The sequence below is a fragment of the Carex rostrata genome, chromosome 20 (assembly GCF_964058835.1).
Source record: "Carex rostrata chromosome 20, lpCarRost1.2, whole genome shotgun sequence".
Lineage (NCBI taxonomy): Eukaryota > Viridiplantae > Streptophyta > Magnoliopsida > Poales > Cyperaceae > Carex > Carex rostrata.
The window spans coordinates 3,018,829-3,043,030 of NC_135937.1; the positions used below are offsets into that span (position 1 = coordinate 3,018,829).

The 24,202-nt window shown below is 36.6% G+C and overlaps 2 protein-coding genes across 2 annotated transcripts; one reads left to right on the forward strand and one right to left on the reverse strand.

Annotated features, from left to right (window-relative positions):
* The first annotated feature begins 11 nt into the window (after window positions 1–11).
* On the forward strand, window positions 12–11,837 carry LOC144572805 (putative E3 ubiquitin-protein ligase ARI4). The gene is made up of 13 exons (XM_078322480.1): window positions 12–327; window positions 442–568; window positions 968–1,081; window positions 1,385–1,583; window positions 2,031–2,076; window positions 2,887–2,962; window positions 3,415–3,618; window positions 6,260–6,384; window positions 6,903–6,935; window positions 7,857–8,163; window positions 8,407–8,923; window positions 9,746–10,300; window positions 11,356–11,837. Exons 1-13 carry the CDS (start codon window positions 271–273, stop codon window positions 11,471–11,473), a joined length of 2,478 nt encoding a protein of 825 aa, XP_078178606.1. The 5' UTR covers window positions 12–270; the 3' UTR covers window positions 11,474–11,837.
* A 7,530-nt stretch (window positions 11,838–19,367) lies between these two features.
* On the reverse strand, window positions 19,368–20,746 carry LOC144572458 (expansin-A8-like). The gene is made up of 3 exons (XM_078322049.1): window positions 20,617–20,746; window positions 20,029–20,350; window positions 19,368–19,691 (listed from the first exon to the last, which is right to left on the reverse strand). Exons 1-3 carry the CDS (start codon window positions 20,744–20,746, stop codon window positions 19,385–19,387), a joined length of 759 nt encoding a protein of 252 aa, XP_078178175.1. The 3' UTR covers window positions 19,368–19,384.
* Between the last annotated feature and the right edge of the window lie 3,456 nt (window positions 20,747–24,202).

Genomic DNA, 24,202 nt, shown 5'->3' on the forward strand with positions numbered 1-24,202 from the left:
TCTTTGGTGTCGTTGAGGCGGTCACGAGTCACGGGCTCACGGCTGATGTGCTCGCCTTCTCGGTTAGCGCTTAAGGTTTTAGACAACGCAATAAATAAACGCTTTCCTCCTCGGCGTGTTACCGTATTTTTTTTCTCTTGCTCGTGCCTCACAGGTGTTTGTAAAAATGCCCCATTGAAAGATTCTCGAATTATTCGATTCGTCTTATGAAACCTTTGATAAGGATTCAGTAGGCGGCTACCTGCCCTAGTGCTACTCGGTTGTTTTTCAATGGATCTAAAACCATTCAAGTTAGATATAGATGAATTGTTAGGCGAGTTTACTCAGGTATTGGTAGTCTTTCACTTTTACTCAACTTTTGTTTTAAATTCCTTTCTTTCTTCTCTTTTCTCAATTTAGTTTATAAGTTTCTCTTTATTGTCCTTTCTGTTTGATTTTCAGGGGAATTACCTGACCTTGGCTGATTTAAAGAGAATATGGATGGAGAGAAAATTTTCTTACATATTCGAAGCTAGACCTATTAAGAATTCTGCATATTTCATGCAATCACTCTACGCACATTGTATTGGTATGATATTTACTGAACTATTAGTGTAATTAGAGCTAATTGATGCTGATTTTCAACCATTTGCTTTGGCCAGTACCAGTCCTTTATCGTGCCTGGTACGATTTTTTGTGCAAATAAGCCATAAAAGCCATTTTAACTCAATTTAGCAGGAATAGCATTCCTGCGATCGAGGCTTAGCTTGTGCTCACAATTAATTTAGCATAAAAGTGATGGTTTTACAATTAAGGCTAGTTCAGCTCCAAAGTATCCCTGACTTGAAGATTAATTTTAAACCCAATATAGGTGTAACAGCCTATTTTCAGTTAGTTCTCAAGGATTCTTTAATTTGGCTTTTGAAGATCTTCAATTGACCACGCCTTCTCTACATTCCAAACTTATTGGAGATGTTTATGTTTTCAGGTCACATGATTTCTGCAGGGCCTTTATCTAGGAGATTGGGTGCTCTCTACTGCCTCTACTGTCTCCATGAGATCCAACCGTATCGACCTGGCTTCAAAATTTATCTCTCTCTTGGTATGTTCTAGGCTTTTCTTTTATCAACTTCTATTTAATGGTTGATATGGTACTGTCTGGCTTAGTTTTGGTTTGACTGCATGTATTAGTTTTTTTTTCTTTTTCCCCCACAGCATTGGTGTTCTTTTTCTTTACTTCAGGTAAATCAAAGCTCATTGGGGTCCATCTCAGGTGTAATTGTATTGTCAAGAATTGTGACTAATTGACCTAATTTGATACTTAATTGTAAATTGGGGTGTTAAGGAGACTCAGTTGACCAATTGTGAGATACATTTCTGTACAATGACGCTAAGTTGATGACAGGAGAGTTGAGGAAATTAAGGAATTTGATTGGGGAGGCTAAGCAAAACAAAATAAGACTTGTACCAGCTCTTGCAAAGAGGATGCTAGAGAAAAACATGTTTCTGTTCGGCTTTGTGGATATGCTCGGTAATACCACTCAGCAGAGGGTGGATGACATAACCATGCAGCAGCAACGGCGAGTAGAAGTTGCATATGACAAGTAGGCTATCACTTTCTCTTTTTTGTTTTCTGTTTGTTTTTATACATTTTTGGTACAGACAAGACTTGTGATTACTTGATTTAGAATTTTTTAGAATCCCATTTTTTTTTTGTTTGCTCGCAATCTTAAAGCATATGGAACTTTAGTCCAGCTTTTTTTATCCTTCGCATATTACTGTGATTGAATATTAAGTATACAAAGAAAAAATATAAAAAAGACTTTGGTGAAGTTGTCTGGTGTTTTGACCATTCAAGACTAGTGTTATCAATATGCTTACTGGTACCGGTACGTATCAGTGTCGGAAGCATACTTTAACAAAACCTGTCTTTACTTTTAATTTTGTATTTAATTTGTTAACAAGGCGTTGACTGGTTCGATTTGAGTAGATGAAAGTTCAATTTCTTATCAATTTTATTTCTTCTCTTTTCTTTTCTTCTGTTATAATAGGTTATTTGCGGATAGTAATATCGAAAGATATCTGCATATGAGCCTGGTAAGCTTTTCTTTTTCAGTTCAAGATTTCCAAATTACAAATGAATTTTGTAAGGTTAATTGCTGAATGATTTTCTTTGTAGTATTTCTACTTTCCTATTATCTTTATTAAAGGTGTTTTTCCCATCTACACAAGACATACATATATTTAAGAAGTACTCGGGGTTAATTTCACTTGTGCTCACTCAAGTTTACCATACTTCCTATTGGTCTCAACTTTGATTTATGCTCTTACAAATCAGATTTCTGTGTCTATTTTAAATTCCAATTACACAAATCATAGACTGTAATTAGTTTTGTGCAGTCATAAAACTTTTTGAATTTTCAAAATCCATAAATTTCTCAGAAATTATCAGTTAAAAAATTTATTCAACATCTTCACTTAAATAGATTCAACAACTTGATAAATCTATTTATAATTTGTGTAGCTTGAATTTAAAAATGGACATGATTATCCAATATGGACAGAAGCCGGAGTTGAGTGACCAAAATTGGACGTTATGTTATGTGTCTTCTGATGAAATTAACCCTGAAATTTATCATGCATAAACTGTGCCTGTGTAGTTTCTGTACAGCCTATCCCAAGCCAGGAAAAAGGAGGAGGATCATGATAGGCATGGCAAGCCAGTGGTAAAAAAAACAGCCTTTTTTATGGAAATGAAACCTAAAACTGGTTGGGTTTCATTTCTAGCCCACCCCAACTTGCTTGGGACTAAAGGCTTGGTTGTTATTGTAAACTGTGTTGCTTTAGTTGCTTGTAAATTTATGATATACTGTTAATAGTTCACTTCAACTGATTTGATTTTGACAGGGTGCAGATTTGGAACTTGGAAATTATAAGAAAATGTTGTCAGAGTATGAGCAAGCAAAAGCAATAGCCATCCAAGGTACATGCAAACTCAAATTGAGCACTGACAAAATGTACTTGTGTGTAGGATGTGGTGGGTGTAAAATTTGCAACCAGCCTAATTGAATCCGGTTGGTTTAATTCAAAATAACTTATTATCTAAATTTGGGCCTGCTTGGTCTTGGGAATTTTGTAGGTCTAAACTAATTTGTGTGTTGACTACTGTTTTAGGGTAAGATAAATGTCGGGTTCAGATTTGTATAGGTGCTCTAGATGAAATTAGTTTGGGTTTCAACCAAAATTTCAGGTCATATGCTGTTAGGGTTGACCTTAAATTTTGGGTTTATAGGTTCTTCTGTTTTGGGTTGAGGTTGGCTGGTGTTGAAATTTAAACCCATTTCTTCGAGAGTGCTATGATAGTTAGTACCACCTAATATTATGGTTTACTAATCATCTCAAATTATTGATTATTCTCTTTTGTATATTTAAAAGAGGCTAGCGAGACGACAGATATAGCAGATGTGAAACACATAATAGAGAACAAAAAAACAACAGGAGATGTGATGGATGAGATAGTGAACAAGTGGGATGCACAAAAAGATGAATATTGTGAAAACACAGGAATTACCCGACCTGATCAAATCGTCGCCACTGATGATTACTTTCAGAAAGAGATAGAGAAACTTTTGGGAGAATAAACCCCTTCCAACAGAGATCTTTTATTTTCGTAGTACTCTTGTTTATTTATGTTAGGTGTTCTTGTGATAGCCTTGTATGAAATTTCCAAGATGTTTGTATAGATTCACATTTGTTTAATGGAAGTTATATGGAAGAAACGGTGATTAAGATCAAACATGTTACATGGACAAAGTGTTTAGAATCCTAAGAAAAAGTAACTGTCATCATTAAAATAAAAATAAATAACAAAAATCGCGCTACTGTTAAATTAGTTCCTTATGCGAAGATTTATGATTTTCTTTTTTTTTTGCTACAAGTAAATTTCACTTAGTTTTCAAACTTAATGTGCTATTGCAAGTCACTATGCAAAGTCAGTGCTACAGTAACTCCTGCATTTTAATAAATGATTCAAATTCATTTCTGTTAATGTAGAAATTTAATTTCGAAAGACATTTATAAGCAAAAATTTAACTCGCGCTGCAAAAACCTAATGAAATAAATGTTTATATTATAAAGAAAATTAAAGTTCTATATCCAAAAAAATAAATATATAATTGCTGTTAGCCTCGGTCATGGATCCGACATTTTTATTTTTACTCATTTTAAAAAATATTTTAATAAAAATATTCAAACTGTGAAAAAAATCCACGGCCCGGAATAAAAATTCCCACCAGTGAAAAAAATCCATGGTCCGGCAGTTTTTTTTTTTTTTTTTTTGCACTATAAATAGGCTAATCATGGCTGTCAACTTTGCAAAAAAAAAGAACGGAGTCGTTATTAATTATGGTTACAAGAACTTTAACATTGATAACACTAGTATAAAAATGTTTCTAAAGCAATATAATTGTTAATAAAAAAGGAAAGAAATATTTGAGTTATTATTTTTCCTTGATTCTCTGAATCAGGGATTTGGCAGCATTCTTCATATATTAAAATTATTAAAAAATATTAATTGCAAAATGACCGAAGATTAATTTCAATATCAATTTTATAGCATTAAACAAAAACACTGAGTTAAAATCAAATTTGTTATTTCGTGACAGAAGGTAATAATTAAATTCTACAATCGATTAAATTTTTGTTAAATACAAAATTGATATTATATTTTTATGATGGTACAAGAGTAATGTATTCTAGTTATCTTCTTTCATTCATCTAATAATTGTAGAGGGTTATGTGCAACTTAATTAAGGGATTAATTAGTGGTCATTAAATACTGCACTACATTTAGAGAAAGAACTATTCACGTGAATTTGTTAACTTACCATTATATGCATTTTTTTTTTTCCATTATGCACAAGATTCCAAAATTCCTTCATTGCCATTCTTGATGCCATACATCAAGCTATTTCCTAAACCTCTAATTTTGCATTAAAAACCTAGATTACAATTTCTCACACAGAGACAACTGGATTGAACAATTGATTTCATTCTATTTTGACCTAATTGCCATTATTTCTAAGGAGCCATTAAAATAATAACTCAAATATTTCTTTCCTTTTTTTTTATTAACAATTATATTGCTTTAGAAACATTTTTATTTAAGAGATATACTAGTGTTATCAATATAAACAAAATAAATTAAGAAAGACACATAATATTATTAAAGCTCTTGTAACCATAATTAATAATGACTCTGTTCTTTTTTTGCAACGTGACAGCCATGATTAGCCTATTTATAGTGCAAAAAACCAAAAAAAACCTGCTGGACCGTGGATTTTTTCCACGGGTGGAAATTTTTATTTCGGGCCGTGGATTTTTTCCATGGTTTGGAATAAAAATTCCGGGCCGTGGATTTTTTTCACGGGCGGGAGTTTTTATTCCGGACCGTGGATTTTTTTCACGGGCGGGAATTTTTATTCCGGACCGTGGATTTTTTTCACGGTTTGGAATAAAAATTCATGGCCTTGGATTTTTTGCACGGTTTGAGTATTTTTAAAATTTTGGCTGAACCCTGATTATTTTTATTAAAATATTTTTAAAAATAAGTAAAAATAAAAATGTCGGGCCATGGATAGAAAGTTAAACAGACACACTGGTATCCCGCCCGTACCTGAGGAAAATTTTAGCCGAACCCGCCTTAGATATACCTAGGTCCTTGAGTTGAGATCCGTGCCAAATTAAAACAAACGGTTCAGATCTCATTGTGCCAGATCAGGTACCTGACTGGATCTGAATTCACACGATAGTGCGGTCTGCTCAGTTTTGCATTACCTCTGCCTTGTAGAACAGCATAGCGGGTCTGCGGGGGATCCGTATTCTCTCCGGTATTGTAGAGGATCACCCTCACTTTACGGTTTGAGATTAAATCTCAACCGGTTTGGGATTCGGATCACTACAGGGGCAGTATTTTTGGGCTTTAAGATTCGTGTCAATTTAAAAAGAACGGTCCAGATCTAATAAATGTAAAAGATTCGCTTATCAGGTATTGGAGAGGATGTGAATTCGTCTGCGGGTGGATCCCAATTTAAATTATGTTCGCTTCATTGATCAATTTACCAAAAGAGGCGAAGAAATTAAGATATTAATAGAGACAATTTGCACTTATCGTGTTGACCAATCTTAGTGAATAGCCAATATTAGAGTCTTTTCTTAATTGAGTGGAACTTTCTCAGTAAACCCCCCACATTAATTGCTTATTACTCCCTTCGCTTCTAAGCTTCTAAGCTTCTAATGCTATATGCGACTATGCCTATTGATTTCTCTATCATGGATTGGGATGGCAATCGCTCGTCTTCTTCTAATTCAATTCGAAATGATTTCTCCGAGCTGTCTGGCCCATTGGTACGCTATTTTTCCAACTTTCAGATAGATGTTTCTAAAGAATATGTACTTTTTTATTTTATTTTGGGAGGTACATAGAAAAACATAACCTTAGTTTGGTTGCAGTTGGATTAATACGGATAGATGTTGTCTTTCTATCTCTTTAAAATCATGATCGTATATGTATTGAAGCCACGGCAATAGCCAACTTAATACAAGTTCCCTTTCCGCCACTTGTTATTAGATACTTCTAATCAAAATTTGTGAAATTACGACATTTTCTCTAAACTATCCAATTGAACATGAAATGGGCCTTGGATTATCGTGTTACTGCCTCTTAAATTTTACCTGATATGATAGTCAAATATTACTAAATAAATTCAACCACCTAAGCAAACATTTTAAAAAGTTGATGATCTTCATCTATATTGGCAGAAAATTTAAAAATGAAACTCAAAGTCTCAAACTTGACATGCAGTTTTATGACTTCATTTATATCTCATAAAAGAAATTGCATTTTGTCTGTTTCAATTTTTCAGGCCATCACAAGGGATTATCTAATGGCTGCACAGGTGATTATGACATACTGTTTCTATCCTCTTTTTTGGTAGAATAGAAGTTTTTGTCCCATGTTTTGATGCTTCTTTCATATTGGTCCTTGGAAGTTCTATTTTTCTTAGTTGGCACATGAACATCTATGATTCTGTCAGTAAAGGTTCACATCTTTTACCTGTTAGCTGCTCAATTTGGGCATGAACAGCGTACATTCTTTAGCTTTCCTGAAATAAACAAATAGAAAGAAAGGTCAATTCTAATTAGTAATATCCTTATTTATTTACCTGGACTGTTATAACGAATAAAAATAAATGAGCACAGTTTTCCAAATTAGCATACACATGCCATGTCTGTTCGAAATTAACAAGGTTTAACATATGGAACTAACTAGATCAAGCAAAGGATTGCCTTTAACTATCCCCAGATTGTTCTGGCCTGATTTCGACAAAATTTAATGCTAAGGGACCAGCTTGAAGAAAATCTAAGCCAACAAAGTAAATAACTAATTATTCCTTTCTTTAGTTTATCTCGAAAAGATGTTCTGTGAACCTAACAATACTGTGATCCTTCGACCTATCTAAGTGTTACGTATTGATTGCAAATTCACTGCAAAGATGGTTTGCTGAGTAGATAGCTAGCACTGTTGTCTTGCTAGTATAATACCCAATTTTGTTGTTCTAAGCCTTAAGATGACAACAAGTCATAAGAAAGACTGTGCATCAAATTGTCTCAAGACTGAGTACTAGTAGGTGGTCACTCCATAGACTATTTAAAATAATCACCTATATAGCAACTCTAGCTGAGTACATACCAAAATGAGACCAGCCCTACTGGCACAAATACTGTACCAATAACAAATAGAATATTTCTGCACATACTATGTCAATTTATAACCAACATTCTTGTGTTACCATGTAAATTGCTAAACAAACTATTAGATGTTGAGTCTGAACAAGCTTATGGAGATTCTGGCAATAAAAGAAAGCCAGGCGAGATTGTTGCTGATGCACCACAGATGGAACGTGGAGAGGGTATTTGATGCACTTGATAGAAAAGGGAAGGAGAGGTTGTTCGCTGAATCCGGTTTAACTTATGTGAAGGATGATTTGATTGGGTTCAACTTGAACCAGTTGCCGCTGCGATGTGAAGGGGATAGATTTAGTTTTCTGTGTAACGTGTGCTTTGAGGAAGTAGATGCGAAGAAAGTGACGGGGATGGAGTGTGGCCACTACTTCTGCAATTGCTGTTAGTTTTTTCAATCATAATTTCCGAAGTCCATAACCCTAAAAGAGAACTCTAAAGACCCTTAATCACTAAAACTAAGCCCACTGATGGACCATGTACCTCTGCGTATATATTCAGCTAATGGTGTACCATGTATTTTTCTCTAATCGTGGCCCTATAGTTCAGGATAAGCCAATCACACCGTAGGCTCCATAGTTGCAACGAAATTTGATGGGTGAAATTTTATGTTTGGGCTGACTGTAGGCTGGACGGAGCACTTCATAACAAGTATAGACAATGGATATGCACGCCGGATCAGGTGCATGGCTATTCAGTGCAACTACATTTGCGATTACCAAACTGTATGCCTCCTTGTTAGTGCACGGGATCCACTCATCACAGCCCGGTTTGAACGTTTCCTAATGGAGTCCTTCATTGATGACAATGACCGGGCCTGTTGGTGCCCGAGCAACCCACCTTGTGGTCGTGCAATTTTGCTTGGGTCACAATGTGACCCTTTTTGTGAGGTTGAGTGCATGTGTGGGACCCAATTTTGTTTTAACTGTTTGTCAGATGCACACTCACCATGCACGTGTCGAATTTGGGAGATGTGGGTCAAACGATGCGAGGTCGAGAAACAAAATATTTTTTGGATCGAGGTCGAGAAACAAAATATTGTTTGGATTGAGGCAAACACGAGAGTTTGTCCAGGCTGTGGTAATGCTGTGTTAAAAGCAGGTGGATGCAATCATATGACCTGCAGATGTGGCCAAACCTTCTGGTAAGAGAATTTTTTAAAGAAGCTCCTTTACTATTCACAATGTTAATGTGGGACCAATGGTAACAAAATACCCATACTGAAAGCTAGGCCAATTGCATTGTTGTTTATTTTTCCTAATTTTGATAAGTAAAAGAGGTCTGGTTTCAAATTATCGTGAGAGAGATGGCATGAAAAGTTTGTGAAAGATCCTCTGAGTGATGGATGCTTTGTTTGCCTGCCTGCTGCCATGACCACTGACCAACACTTCAGTCAAACAAATTTGCAAAATAGCCCATCCACTTAAAACTCCCAATTAAGTTAATTCCAGGATTTAGTTCTTACATGGATTTGACAGATGTACCTATTTTAGTTTAGTTCATTAATTTTAGCTAACATTCTGAAGTTCTTTATTATGGTGTTGTTTTTGCTTCATTTTTCTTTTCTTACCCCATTGGCAGTCGTTCATTTGTTTGTTTTCATTCCTCTCTCTCTCTCTCTCTCTGTGTATGTGTAAGGAGTGAAAGGACTTGGCCTACAAACAGTGGTTATAGCCTTATAGGCATTTTGTAATAAAATTTATAATAGTGCACCAATGGAGTTCTGCAAAATTGGGTCAATTATGGTCTCTGAGACATATTGCTGCATAAAACTCAAGGTTCAAGTAACATAAAGAGTCTTCTTTCTAATCAGTGGGTTAATTGATCCTGGGCTCCACTAATAGAAACATGCTGATCTGCCAGTATGGATTTCATCTAGTTTAGGTAGAGAAAATCACCAAATATTTGCACTTTTCTTACTTTGTTTATCTGTTTGTAATATTTTTGTATGTCATTTGTGTTCTAGCTGGTTATGTGGAGGGCCCACTGACAAGTCCCATTTTATGCGAGACCACAACTGCAACCGCTTCACAACCGAACAAAAAAAGCCTAGAAAAGATACACTACAAAATCCCACCTGCCAGGACTTGTCCCGCTACATCCACTACTGTAAGAGGTACCGCTCCCATACCGACTCCCTTGAAAAAGAAACCTTGCGTCAACAAAGCCTCCAAACAAGCTCCCTTTTTCTCTCTATACACCCCACTGACAGACCAAACAACGACAAGAACTGGGTGCTTACCGGGTTTGAGAAGCTACTGCTATCACGAAGGGTCTTGACCTACACATACCCGTTTGCATTTTACATGTTTGGTGATGAGCTACCAGGTAATGATTTGAAAAATAAAGGAATCAGACAGGATTTGTTTGAAGATCAACAACAACAGCTTGAATGCTGTGTGGAGAAGCTCGCCATGGCACTGGAGAGAAATTTTGACAAAATCACCCCTGGTGAGATGGCTGAAGTGAGGCTCAGAGTTGTCAGTCTTTCAAGGCTTCTTGATAACTGCTGTAGGAACATGTATGTCTTTATTCCTTCTATTAATTATTCTTATAAAATACATGGTCTATGCTCTAAGTGCTGTACTGATACTCATGGAATAAGCTGCTTGGTCCCTTGGTCAGGTAATAAGGTCTGTTAGTGGTACACAAGATTTGGTCAACAAATAGTAGTGGTGGTTTTATGAAATAAACCGGTGTATACTTAATTGTGCCCAGGATTTTTTTTTATTTTTCCTTAAAAAAGGTGGGCACATTATACCACCTGTTTCATATAAAACTGAAGCAACCTTGAATGAGTACAATGTACACTTTATACCAGTATCAAAACCCACTTACACACCATGAACTCAAAAAAAAAAAAAAAAAAAATCAAACAATCAACTGTGCCAATAAGAGTGAGGCTATGGTACATTGCAATGCGCAGATTGTTTAGTGCATTGGATAATTGGATTCATATCTCTGTTTTCAAAGTCCAAATAATCAATTCAAACCGTTCAACATTATTATCATATGAAAATATACTTGGAGATCAAATTATATATTTTTTGGATTTTTTTACTATTTTTTAGGTAGGTAGAATATCACTACTCTGAGATGGTCCAGAATTTTTTTATCAAGTGATTTTCTAATTGTCTAAAAAAATAGTAAAAGTTCAAAAAAATATAAAATTTGATGTTCAAGTATATTTTGACTTTCATATGATAATAATGTTGAACAGTTCGGATTGATTATTTGGACTTTGAAAACAGAGATGAATCCAATGCACGAACCGATCCGCACATTGCAATATACCATAGCCTCACTCGTGCCAATAATGTACCTGAAGTGTACTAGTACTGCTCTAGTTAGTTTTTTAATATATATAAGTACCACCACCGGTACATTTTGATAAAATTACCACCACTGGTGGTGGTACTTGACATATTTTTTAATAAAAGTAAATTTTGATAAAAAAATCCTTGGCCTAGTCTCGCAAGTAAAATATATTGTTGGTTTGTAGTGCAGTGTGAGTAAATATGAAGGTTCCTGTAGCATATGTTTGGAAAAATCCTGAAAATGTTTGCAATATTGCAGGTATGAGTGTATTCAAGAAGAATTGCTTCCTTACTTGGGCCTAACTGAAAATATTGCCCAATACAAGGCTAGTGGGCCAGACAAGGCAAAGGAAATAAATTGTGTGGCCAGGTTCTAGTCAAATAGCATGCATTAAAATAACAAACGAATAATATGTAAATATATATTAGTGATGTTTCTTTTGTCTTAAATCTGGAGGGTATTTGGTTTTCAATGGCTTATCCAAGTTTGAACTAGCCGTAGGTACAATAAAGTTATGTTAGAGAGTTTTTTTAGAATGAAAGTTATGTTAGTGAATTAAAAGGTGGTATCACAACATTTAGGTAACATGCATCCTGGTCAAGTCCAACAGTAGTACATATGGTTTTGGTTAGGACATGCGGCCATTACTGGGTTCAAGCTGCTAATTTCAAGCAAATTCAAGTGAGGATATGAAACTTTTGTAATGTGACAATTTTTTTTATGAATGAGATGAATGTAGCCAAGATTCATATTTCAGCGTAACAAAATAGTGATTTGTTACATAAATGGACAAAGAAAAAACTTTCTCGACTCAAACCATTTTTTCTTTTTTCTTTCTGCCAATTTGTTGTAGTTTCTTTTTTTAATGTGTAATTGGAAATGGATTTTTAAAATTTTCGAAATCTGTTGTACCAATTTATTGTCGGCCTACGGGCCGTGTAACCCCAAAAGGAAATTTAATCTATTTTTTTCTAAAACCAGATAGCGGCTAGGTTAATGTGTGCTAACTCCCGTTTTATTATGTCAATTTTATTGATATTTCTCATTATTTTGTTAATTTTCACTGCATTGGGTCATTTTTTTTGAATTTTTTCTTTACAAATTTTTTAGCTGTTTAGTTATACTAAAGTGTGGGGTCCAGTGAAAAGATAATTCAAAGATTAATTATCCACAATAAATTGGCACAATAAATTTTAAGCTTTCAAAATTTCATTTTCAATTACACATTTTGAAAAAAAAAAATGAAATTGACAAAAGAAAAAAGATCCATCTGTCGGTGAACCATAACGTTGTGTTCGAGACGCTAAATGTGGAATTCAACAAAAAGTATAAAGTCAGAGTTTAATTACACATAATAAATTTTACATTTTTAAAATTTTCAATTACCCGTTTTGGAAAAAAATTGTCCCTCGGTGAAACAATTCAATATTTTTGTTACGTTGAAATGTAGGTTATTGAATAAAGAAATGTTGAGAAAAACTCAAAAAAGGAAAAAAAAAAATGCTTTTGTTACACTAAAACTTTTGGGGACCGACGGACCGTGTTATTTATAAAATAGAAAAAAAAAAAAAAAAAAAACCTTCGCATGTCAATGAGCAACCCGCCATGTCTGTGATAATGCACGTTTAATGAAATGCTCCAAAGATTTGCAATAAGGTCAACCCCACCTTTCTTTCCCCATACCGAATCAATCTATGGCCTGATTGTCGATATCACCTTTCACGTCTTTGAAATATAAAATAATAATGCCTTCCCTGATTTTAGCAACACATTGTTATGCAACGCTGGGCTAGTTCACGAAGCCCAACAGGTATTCGATAAAATGTGTAAACTACAAAGTCAACCCACAAGGCACGAACAGGGCACACCTTGACAGTGCGTTCCTACGCTCATTCAGCACAATTTTGTTTCTGTTAGAGGATTTAGTTTATTCTTTTATTTTTGGGTGATGTTGCTTAGGTAATGCACTGTGTCTGAAACATCAAATAATGACCAGGCAAAAAAACTTTTACAGTTTTCTGGAATTGATTCACTGTTTCTCATTTCTAGAAACACTTTTTTTCTTTTTCATTTTTATATACTTGGTAGAAGCTACCAAGGGTATTTCTGGAAAAACTTAAATTCCATAAATATCCAAATGACTGTTTTTGTGGTATATGATATTTCTGGTACTAGACTGAACCAATAGGTGCATGTCAGAGAAATTAAGAACAAGTGCATAAGGAACTCCAGCTAAGAAACTTGCCTCCAAGGCTCCATGGCTCCAATTATAAATCTATCTAAGAGTAGCATTAACGGTTCCAATTCGACAGCATAGATGCCTGCTGCTCTGCTACTGAAAATAATAAGTGGAATGATTGAATACAAGAATTTCTTTATTGATATCTTGATTAACTTGTTTACATTGCTTGATACCCTTTATATAGATAGGGTAAAGCCAGAGAGGATATAGCTAAGTAGTTAGTTACAGAGATGATTAATCTAACTACTTCTGGTTTAACAGCATGCTATGTCTAACTAATTCGGTTGACTATGCTGCTGATGTGGACTGCTCCTTAGCTGTAGATGAAGGTAGGCTATTAGCCCCCCCGCAAGCTAAGCCGGGTGAAGAAACGGTGAGCTTGGAGGAAAGAAGAAGAAAGCGGGGAGAGGCAAGTGGCTTGGTAAAGATATCGGCCAGCTGATCATGAGTAGAGAGATACCGAATTTGGAGAGTCTTTGCGGCAACACGTTCTCTCACAAAGTGGTAATCTATTTCAACATGTTTGGCCCGGGCATGAATAATCGGATTGGAGGCTAGAAAGGTGGCGCCAATGTTGTCACACCACAAAATAGGAGGGGAAGAAAGAGAAGCATGCAATTCAGTTAAGAGATATTGCAACCATATAAGTTCCGAACTAGTGACCGCAAGAGACTTGTATTCGGCCTCGGTACTGGACCTAGCCACCGTAGGTTGTTTCTTCGAGCTCCAGGAGATTAGATTATCACCAAGAAAAATACAAAACCCGGTGGTAGACTTGCGATCATCAATAGATCCGGCCCAATCCGCATCACAATATGCATGGAGTGTAAGAGAAGAGGCCGGTTTAAGAAGGAGACCATGAGACAAAGAGCCATTGAGGTAGCGAAGGATCCTCTTGACGGCTGCCCAGTGGAGTGTAGTGGGAGATTGCATGAATTAAGACACCCGATTGACGGCAAAGGAAATATCGGGTCTCGTGAGAGTGGCATATTGAAGGGCCCCTACAATAGAGCGGTATAGGCGAGGGTTGTCAAATGGATCCCCATCAAAACGAGAGAGAGAAGTTTTAGGAACCATAGGAGATGGTAGGGGGTTGGCATGATGCATATTAGCACGAGTAAGCACCTCACGGATATATTTGGTTTGGGAAAGGTGAAGGCCATTGGAAGTCGGTTTGACTTCAATGCCAAGGAAGAAATGAAGAAAGCCAAGATCCTTGATGGGAAATTTTTGTTGAAGGGTGCGGATTAGATTTTGCAGGAGGGAAGAGCTAGACCCGGTGATGATGATGTCGTCGACATAAACAAGCACAATAATCGAGGCCCCATGAGAAGAGAGAATAAAGAGGGAGGGATCATAGCGAGAAGTAATGAAGCCTTGAGAGAGGAGAACCGAGCTCAAAGCATTGAACCAAGCACGGGGACTTTGTTTGAGGCCATAGATGGCCTTAGAAAGACGACAAACATGCGAGGGGTTGGTAGGATCCTCAAAACCGGGGGGTTGTTGCATATACACGGTCTCATGTAGTGCACCATGTAAAAACGCATTGTGGACGTCTAATTGACGAATAGGCCATCCATGGGTGAGAGCAAGGGTAAGAACAAGTCTAATAGTGGTAGGTCGAATGACGGGACTAAAAGTTTCAAAATAATCGACACCCTCTTCTTGGTGAAAACCCTTAGCCACAAGGCGGGCCTTGTACCGTTCTAAGGAACCATCCGCACGCCTTTTGATTTTAAAAACCCACTTACAACCAACAACATTCTGATCGGGCTCAGCCGGAACCAAATCCCAGGTGTGATTGGCAAGGAGCGCCTTATGCTCGGTATTCATAGCTTCAACCCAATGAGGATGGTCTTTGGCTTGGTTATAAGTTCTTGGTTCAAGTTGATCAATAGTTTCAGTGACAAGAGCCACATGATCAGGGTAAAGGTTTGGTTTGCGTGTATGATCCCGGGATCTGGTGACCATCGGATGAATAGAAGAGGTAATCGGAATTGGAAGAGCAGAGACAGGGGTCTGAACAGAGGAAGGAAGCTCTCTGGCAGAAACATCAGCTAAATGGCGCGCATGTCTACTGTAGACTTTTGAAAATCGGCCTGAATCCGCTACAGCCTTGGATGGACCCGCAGGGAAGGAGGAAATAGGGGTCGGCTGGGCATGAGGGGAGCTGATGGGATCGGCTACAACTGGGGTTGGATCCGCAGGTAAGGAGGAAATGGAAGGCAAGGTAAGCGGATCATCTCCAACTACTGAAGCATCTGAAGTAGGAAGAGCAGCACCCGATGGTAATCCAAGAGGCCGAGAGCTGCCAGGGGTAGGAGGCGAGGCAGCAGGTGCGGATCCATGAAAGGTAGGTTGATTGTCTGTGGCAGGGCCGAGCTGCTGAGCAGGAGTGAGACCACCAAGTGTTAACAGGTGCAAGGGTGTTGAAGACAGCTGAGAAGAGTGTGTTGAGTCTGAAGGTTGAGCTGCTAAAACTTCCTTAAATGGAAACTGTAATTCATCAAAAAGCACATGTCTAGACACAAAAATGCGGTTAGAATCAATGTGTAAGCACTTGTAACCCTTTTGAGTAGAAGGATAGCCAATAAACACACATGGTTTAGAGCGAGGTTGAAGTTTACGGTCATTGTATGGTCGTGTGTATGGAAAACACAAACAACCCAAAACACGTAGAGAGGAGTAATCGGGGTGTTTGTGAAAAAGAGTGAAGTATGGAGAAGAAGAATTGTTCTTGGAAGGTTGCCGGTTAATTAAGTGTACCACGCTTGAAAAGATGTCATCCCAATAACAATCGGGAAGGTTTGCATGAGTCATAGAGGCAAGAGCCAACTCGATAATATGACGGTGTTTGCGCTCGGAGACGCCATTTTGTTGTGGCGTGTAGGGACAAGAAGTTTGATGAAGAATAGAGGGAAAAGCTCGTGTAATGGGTTTAAATTCCGTACCACCATCCGTACGGAGAATTTTTATATTGTGATTAAGTAAGTTCTCCACTTGAGACTTAAAGAAAGAGAACACACGAGTGACTTCATCTTTAGAGCGCAAGAAATAAATCCAAGTAAAATGAGAAAAATCATCAACAAAAAGCACATAATAACGAAAACCGTTATGAGATAAAATCGGATTAGGGCCCCATACATCCGAATGAATTAGTTCAAGAGGAAAAGAAGTACAAGATTTGCTAGGATTAAAAGGCAAGCGATGCGCTTTGGCCAAACAACAATCATGACATAATGCCAAACTTTTATTAGAACAAGGTAAAGAATGCGCATTTAAAATTTTGTGAGTGGTTTCGGATGAGGGGTGTCCAAGGCGGAGATGCCACATATTAGCGGAGACTCTTGCACCATAGAAGGCTTGGGGAGATGTCTTTATTTGAGAAGGGAGAACATAGAGACCACTAATGAGTTTGACTTGAAGTAGCACCTTCAAGGTGTCCCGATCCTTAATGACACAATGAGAAGAGCAAAATTCAATTAAAATCGAATTATCAAGAGCAAGTTTAGACAAACTCAATAGATTTTTGGTAAAGGTAGGGACATGTAAGACATCATGCAAAAGAAAAGAAGAAGTAGAGGAAAATAAGGTGCAAGAGCCTATATGATGAATTTTCATACCATGACCATCACCAATGTGTAAAGAGTCGAGGCCTCCATATGGCAAATAAGAAGAGAGATTATTGACATCATTCGTCACATGGTGAGTGGCACCCGAGTCCAAATACCACTCGGGACCATTGGAGAAAGTCTCGGTTTGAGCATTGTTAGCTTGGAAGCCGGTTTGGGTGAGATTGGCTTGAACAGTCGGCTGAGCCTGATCAGAATACGAGACAAAATCAGTCCGATACCAGCAAATACGTGCATTGTGGCCTCTTTTGGAGCAGATATGGCACACAACATCTTTGTCTGGATTGAAAGGTTGTGCAGCCCGATTCCCACTGGGCCTAGGATGAGCATGGGAATTGGGCCTTCCAGAAAAAATCGGCCTGGGAGAGGGAGTTGGTAAAATAGGGGGTCGGGTTTGAGGCTGATATGCAGCTGTATGTCCTCCACGGGTCCGATTGTGTCTAACGGATCTGGATCCACGCGGACCCGATTTCGACTGAGTGTAGAGCGCAGCCGGGGCGGAGTCAGCGGAAAAAGAAGTAGAACCGCCACCGAGTTGAGAGAAGAGAAGGGCTTCATGACTGAGGAGCATAGCCTGTAATTCAGCAAAACCTAAGTGCTCCTTAGCATTAGCGGCAGCAACCACAGCATTGAAATCGGAGCCAAGACCGGTGAGGATCTGAATCACCAAATCATCGTCGGAAATAGGGTATCCAATGAAAGCTAACTCGTCAGCGATGGCACGCATTCGTTGACAGAACTCCAAGCAACTGGAACCGCCTTTGGTGGTGGTTTGCAAGGTCCGACGAAGCTCAGTAAGGCGGGCCCGAGAAGTGGCAGAAAAGGATTGCCGAAGAAGAGACCAGAGCTGAGCAGAGGTCGTACAGGACACGGTTTGGTTGAGAATCGTCTCAGTCAAGGAAGATCGGAGCCAGGTGAGAATGAGTTGGTCCTGCTGGTACCAATGGGAGAAGGCTGGGTTGCTCGATTGAACTCCATTAGTAAAGAGATTCTGAGACGGAGGATCAGCCGTGAGAAACTGGAACAAGCCGTGACCATGCAAGGCAGGTTCAATCTGACAACGCCAAGTCAAGAAATTGCTTCTGCTGAGCTTGACGGAGATGGGGATGTTCAGAACCACAAGCCGATCAGAGGTCGTCATGGAAGAAGATAGGGATACAGTAGAAGCGGAAGAAAGGTGAGAGGAGGAATTAATTTGGGAAGAAGGAGGATCAGACGCCATTAGTGCTCTGATACCATGAAAATAATAAGTGGAATGATTGAATACAAGAATTTCTTTATTGATATCTTGATTAACTTGTTTACATTGCTTGATACCCTTTATATAGATAGGTTAAAGCCAGAGAGGATATAGCTAAGTAGTTAGTTACAGAGATGATTAATCTAACTACTTCTGGTTTAACAGCATGCTATGTCTAACTAATTCGGTTGACTATGCTGCTGATGTGGACTGCTCCTTAGCTGTAGATGAAGGTAGGCTATTAGCTACCCTGACAACTTCTGCTGCTAATTATTTTCTCAATTAATGGCTGAAGGAAAGATGGAAACTATAAAACTAATTGAGCCTGCTATTGTTTTTAATTCACTATTTTGCACTATTTCATTTTAACATTGCCAGAAACTGGATTGCAATTATGTGCAAATAAGGAGACAACATTCAGTGCGTAATTCTTCTTCCATGTAAAGGTTACACAATCGGCGGGAAGGAATTTTGCTCACTTTTCAGTATCTATTAGTTTAGTTCCTATTTCGCCAACAGTATAATATGTTGAATAATCTTAGAAATTTTAAAATAAATTAACCCAGGCTCTAAAGCTTGAGTTCGCTTTTACATCTAAATATAAACGAATAACAGCTTCCAAAAAAAATACTGATAGATATATACGCACAAATGACACAAATTACTGTTCATTTGTGAACCAGTGATAAGCCCCAATCTGTCGACCACGGCCCCAAATTACATGTATTTTATAGGCATCTTATTCTGAAATAGTGAAGGTATCCCTTTTTGCCACTAAAAGTAACCTCAACATGAGAAAAATTTAGACAACATCCGTAAGAAAAGAGAAGGTAACATAATTTGCATTACTTCATTTCATCATCGATATATAATATGATGCAACTGCACAAGGGAGACTCCTATTAACATTCCTAAGCCACTGCATTTGCAAATGCATGCTTCTTCGATGGTAAAAAAATAAAAATGGAAAATAAGATAAAACAAAGAAAGTATATTCTTACACACACACCCTTCAAAAACCATATTTTTGTTAATTGCATCCTCCAGAAGACGGATTTCCATGCACATTCTGCAAAATCACTGAATTCTAGGCTGAATGTTTATGTAGACATAAATCTACGGTTTTTGCAAGGGCAAGTTACGGTTTTTGCAAAAGTCTTGGCCATGGTAAAACTAAAAGTTGAGCTTCGGCGTGTAGGTGCTGCCAAAATACCAATTGGATGGAGCCACGTTATAAAAGGTCAATGTCTTCCCGTCATCTGTTCGCACACGAAAAGAAAGGGTCTGGCCATTGAGGTAAGCACCACTTTGCCAATTCATGCCCCAGTTTCTTGTCATCAGCATCCAGTCGGTCTTGCTACCCTTGATCCACACAGCACAAATAACGCCACTTCCGCTTACATTGCTGATTGAGACCAGCTCAAAGTAAGGGTTCCCGTTGACTTGGAACCTGATCCCGCCTTGTCGTTGACATCGTACCCTGAGAAATAATTGCTTATTGAATGAGGTTATTGGAACTAGTAAGCTTATATTCATCCAATGTTCTTTTGTTTTTTCATTCTTTTTGAGTTAAAGAAAGGGTTCGGAATTTCATTTTTAACTTCTAGAGATGTTCTTCCGGAGCTAAAGACTCAATCCATGATCATTTATCAGTTTCCAAATATTTGCATCACATTGGGTAAATTGGATAATGAACTTCTACTAAAATACTATTTTTATGTTCTTTTCTAAATTTTTTTGTTGAGGTAGACAATTATTCCATGTTCAAACATCATAAAGAAAAACAAAATTATCGTTATGTATTAGAAAAAAAGTACCTCTTATAAACGACAGGGATAATGCCAGCACGGTGCACTCCAATAACATCCCAAGCAGGCTGTGCGATATCGAAATGTTGCCTGGGCGGGTTGCACCAGCCACCGTTGTTGCTTGCTAAAGCATAGTTGGGTGGGCAAAAGTTGGTGGCAGTGACTGCGATGGTCTTGCCTCCAGGTTTGCACCACTGTGTCTTGGTAGAATCACACTTGATCTGGTAGCACGCTCCACACATGCCACCATTGTTGAAGAGCGCTGTGCTCAGTGCGGTTGTAAACACGCCGTACCCAGCACTGTACAAGTTACCATAACCACACGCTCCACCTAATTGGTCGATCCATTTATATACGAAAATTTTAATTTGCATTATTACGCTCTGCTTAGATGGTCATGAATTCAATCACACTGTGAAATTGTGGATTCATTGTTAATGAAATTTGTAAGTTACCTCACCCTCAGAAATTGTGGATTCTATATATCATGTTGTAAAAATTGAATCCCTAGTAAACAGCATTATATTTGTACTTTATAGTCCTAGCTATCTGTATAAAGAATTCTACTTGATAAACTAAATATATCTTCATACTGACCCATTGTTGCAGAGGCGTCGGCGCCACCATAGAAGGTGGCAGTGGCAGGGATCCACTGAGCCATTGATCCTCTCAATTGAAGAAAGCTGAACAAGCTTAGGAACAACAATACTTCTGGTGGCCTCTTCATTTCCTTCTCTCTAAATGTGGAATGCTTTATTAGAAGTCGAGTTGTAAACTTGTAATTCTTGATATACGTAACAATTAGCCTGAGGCTTATAAATAGTCTCTCTTTGGAATATAATCGGCCTGCAACCTTATAAATTATCAATATTTCAAAAGATAAAAAATTATGGACTTAAGTGATTGGTTAGAACATTATTGGAATAGTTGACTTGCGGCAACTAAACAGAGATTGATTTAATAATAACTAGTCTTTGATCTAGTGACTAGTGACAAAGGCATATGGTCTCTATATAAGAGGTCATGAGTTCAAAACCCAAATGAGGGAAATCTTTTGTTGTATTACAATGGTATTAAATAGTTGGGTGGCTTGACCTCCAATCTTTATTCAAAAAAAAAAAAAATATATATATATATATATATATATATATATATATATATATATGAAGAAAAGATAGCATACGCCGCTATGTACAGCTACGACGACCATACATATGGAGGAAAATATATGCTCTAGGCATAGTAAATTTACACATACTAATGACTAATTAATGAGAGAGGTTAATTATCTAAGTTGAATAATATAAGAGGAGGGTTCAAATGCCTCCATTTTTTGTGCCTCCATTATGTCTCCATTTTTATAAACTTTAATAACTCAAAATTCAAATCTTAAAATTCAAAATAAAACCGTTGGATATGAACTACATCATTTTATCTAAGTTGAGTATAGGCTTTAGTGAACTTTAATAACATCATTTTATATTTTCAAAGTTAAAATAGTCGATCTAAACCGTTCAATATTCAATCTATATTAAAATGTGCTTGGAGACCAAATTTTACATTTCTTTTGAATTTTTTACTATTTATTAAGTCAATTTTAAAATCGTTATTTTCAATTATTCAAAAAAAAAAATCAATGTTTATTAAAAACAACTATTTTAAAATTGAATTAATAAATAGTAAGAAAATTTCAAAAAATATAAAATTTGGTCTTCAAGCACATTTTAATATAGAGATTACATCTAACTATTTGTATCAACCGTCTGGATTTTGAAAATCAGAAAACCAATTGGTTCAACCTTAGCTTCGGAACAAACGTTTTGATATTAGCCAACCTCTGTTTGTTTCTATGTTAGAATTTTTATGTGGTTAATCATGTTGTTGTTATTATATAAGATTTTATAGTTTTAAAAAACCATTTATTTATGTCTAAAATATTTTTAATTGTAACATTCCTTTATATAGAGAGAGAGTAAGGCTACCATACATTGCAATGCATATGTATTTTGTATATTGGACTATAAATTACCGGATTCAAAGTCCAAATAACTGATTCAAACTGTTCATCTTGTTCTCCATATTAATATGTGTTTGGAGACCAAATTTTACATATTTTGAAAAATTTTTACTATTTTTTTAGATTTATTGAAAATCATTGTTTTTCAGACAAATCTAGACCATAAAAAAACAACGATTTTCAATAAATCTAAAAAAATAGTAAAAAATTTCCAAAAAATATAAAATTTGGTCTCCAAACACATATTAATATGGAGAACAAGATGAACGTTTGGATCGGTTATTTGAACTTTGAATCCGGTGATTTATAGTTCAATGTACAAAAATGCCTACGCATTGCAATGTATGGTAGTCTTACTATATATATATATATAGAGAGAGAGAGAGAGAGAGAAGGGTTCAAATGCCTCCATTTTTGTGTGCCTTCATCATGCCTCCATTTTTAAAAACTTTAATAATTCAAAATTTAAAATTTAAAAGTTAAAATAAAACTGTTGGATATGATCTAAATCATTTTATCTATGCATGTGTAAAAAAAATTATGACATTTCAAATTTATTTTGATTGTAATCAAGAGCTTATAAAAAACGCACTAATGTGGATGATTTCTATACATTGATTTTTGAACTTATTGATCCACATAAACATAAAATTGAAATGTGATAATTTTTTATGAGCACATAGAGAAAATAACATAGATCACATCTAACGGATTTTGAATATAAGTGTATATATGAGGTTGGCTAAGATCAAAATGATAGTTCTTGAGTTTTGGTGTCACCAATTCGTTTTTTGTTGTTTGAAGATTCAAATAGTCGATCTGACGTGCTCAACGTGTTCTCCATATTAAAATGTGCTTAGTGAGCAAATAAAACAATGAATTTCAAAAATCCTTAAAAAGTAATAAAATATTTTAAAAAAAATGTAAAATTTGGTCTCCAAGCACATTTTAATATAGAGAACACGTTGATCACTTCAGATTGACTATTTGAACTTTGAAAATCGCAAAAACAAATTAATAGCACCAAGACTCAGGAACTACAATTTTAATTTTAGCCAACCCCTCTCTATATATATTATAATTGTCTGAGCGAAGTCCGAAAGAACTTTAATACAAATAAAAAACTAGCTGGTTTAGCTTCTCACTAATAATAACGCCTTTGTTACTTTTAAGTTTGAAAAAAGTAAATATTGTGAGAAAAAAAGAAGAGGTTTTTTAAGTAAAAGTTAGAGATCAAGTCATCTAACTATAAATATATGATTACAATAAATAATTGAGAAATGTTCTTTGTCCACAAATTGTCCACCACCTTATCCACTCTAACTGATTTTAACAACTTTACTTTCCTTTTATAAATCAGATCCCTCTTTCTCAATCCTCCGTCTTTCTATTTTTTTTCTCTCTTTTGAAAATCCTGGTGAGGCTCTGTCTCTCACTCTAGCAGCTTTTCTCTCTCTCTCTTGTGAAAATCCTGGCGAGGCTCTCTCTCTCTCTTCTCTTCTGCTCCGGCAGCGACGGTAGCGACGGCCGCAACGGCAGCGACGGTCGTGACAGCGGCAACGGCAGCGACGACAGCGACGGCCGCGTCCTAGTGGAGAGAGACAATCTGTAATATATCGCCGTAGGACATGATCGAGCATGATTCCCTTGTGTATCTCTTTTACTTGAGTGCCAGATCCGACCCCTTGAATTTGTGCCACTAGAACTGGGCAAGTGACAGATCCAACCCCCTTCTATGGAGACTCGTGCTTCCCTTGGCACAATGTCAAAGGTAAAATCAACTTGATTCAATCTTTGTTCAATAGATTCACATTGTCGTACTTTAAGTAACTGGTTTTTGTAAAAATAAATGTTGAAATTTGATCTTACTTGACACTTTGACTTGTTTGAAGTTATTTTGTATGAAATATGAACCATGTCGTCTCTTCTATATATGTTGATTTTCTTTTTTTACAATGTCGATTTACCTTCTCTGATTCATTTTTCCTTTCCGATCTCTCCTTCCCCTTTTCCAGTTTAGATTTGCGATTTTGATATTTTTAAAAATGTGAAGTACATTTTTTGTAGGATTTGTTATTTAAGTTACATCATTGAATGATGAATTTTATAGTATTGGTGCATATTGAAAGTTTCTGGATGTTTGAAAATTTGAATGACATGTTTTAT

What these genes read in the sequence shown, in the direction of transcription:
- LOC144572805 (XM_078322480.1), top strand. Translation starts at nt 271, where the DNA reads ATGGATCTAAAACCATTCAAGTTAGATATAGATGAATTGTTAGGCGAG. An exon ending in AGAGAAACTTTTGGGAGAAT is followed by an intron (nt 3,619 to 6,259) that starts AAACCCCTTCCA and finishes TTCGCTTCTAAG; the next exon opens with CTTCTAAGCTTCTAATGCTA. An exon ending in CCGAGCTGTCTGGCCCATTG is followed by an intron (nt 6,385 to 6,902) that starts GTACGCTATTTT and finishes TCAATTTTTCAG; the next exon opens with GCCATCACAAGGGATTATCT.
- LOC144572458 (XM_078322049.1), bottom strand. Translation starts at nt 20,746, where the DNA reads ATGAAGAGGCCACCAGAAGTATTGTTGTTCCTAAGCTTGTTCAGCTTT. An exon ending in CGACGCCTCTGCAACAATGG is followed by an intron (nt 20,351 to 20,616) that starts GTCAGTATGAAG and finishes TCGACCAATTAG; the next exon opens with GTGGAGCGTGTGGTTATGGT. An exon ending in ATCCCTGTCGTTTATAAGAG is followed by an intron (nt 19,692 to 20,028) that starts GTACTTTTTTTC and finishes ATTATTTCTCAG; the next exon opens with GGTACGATGTCAACGACAAG.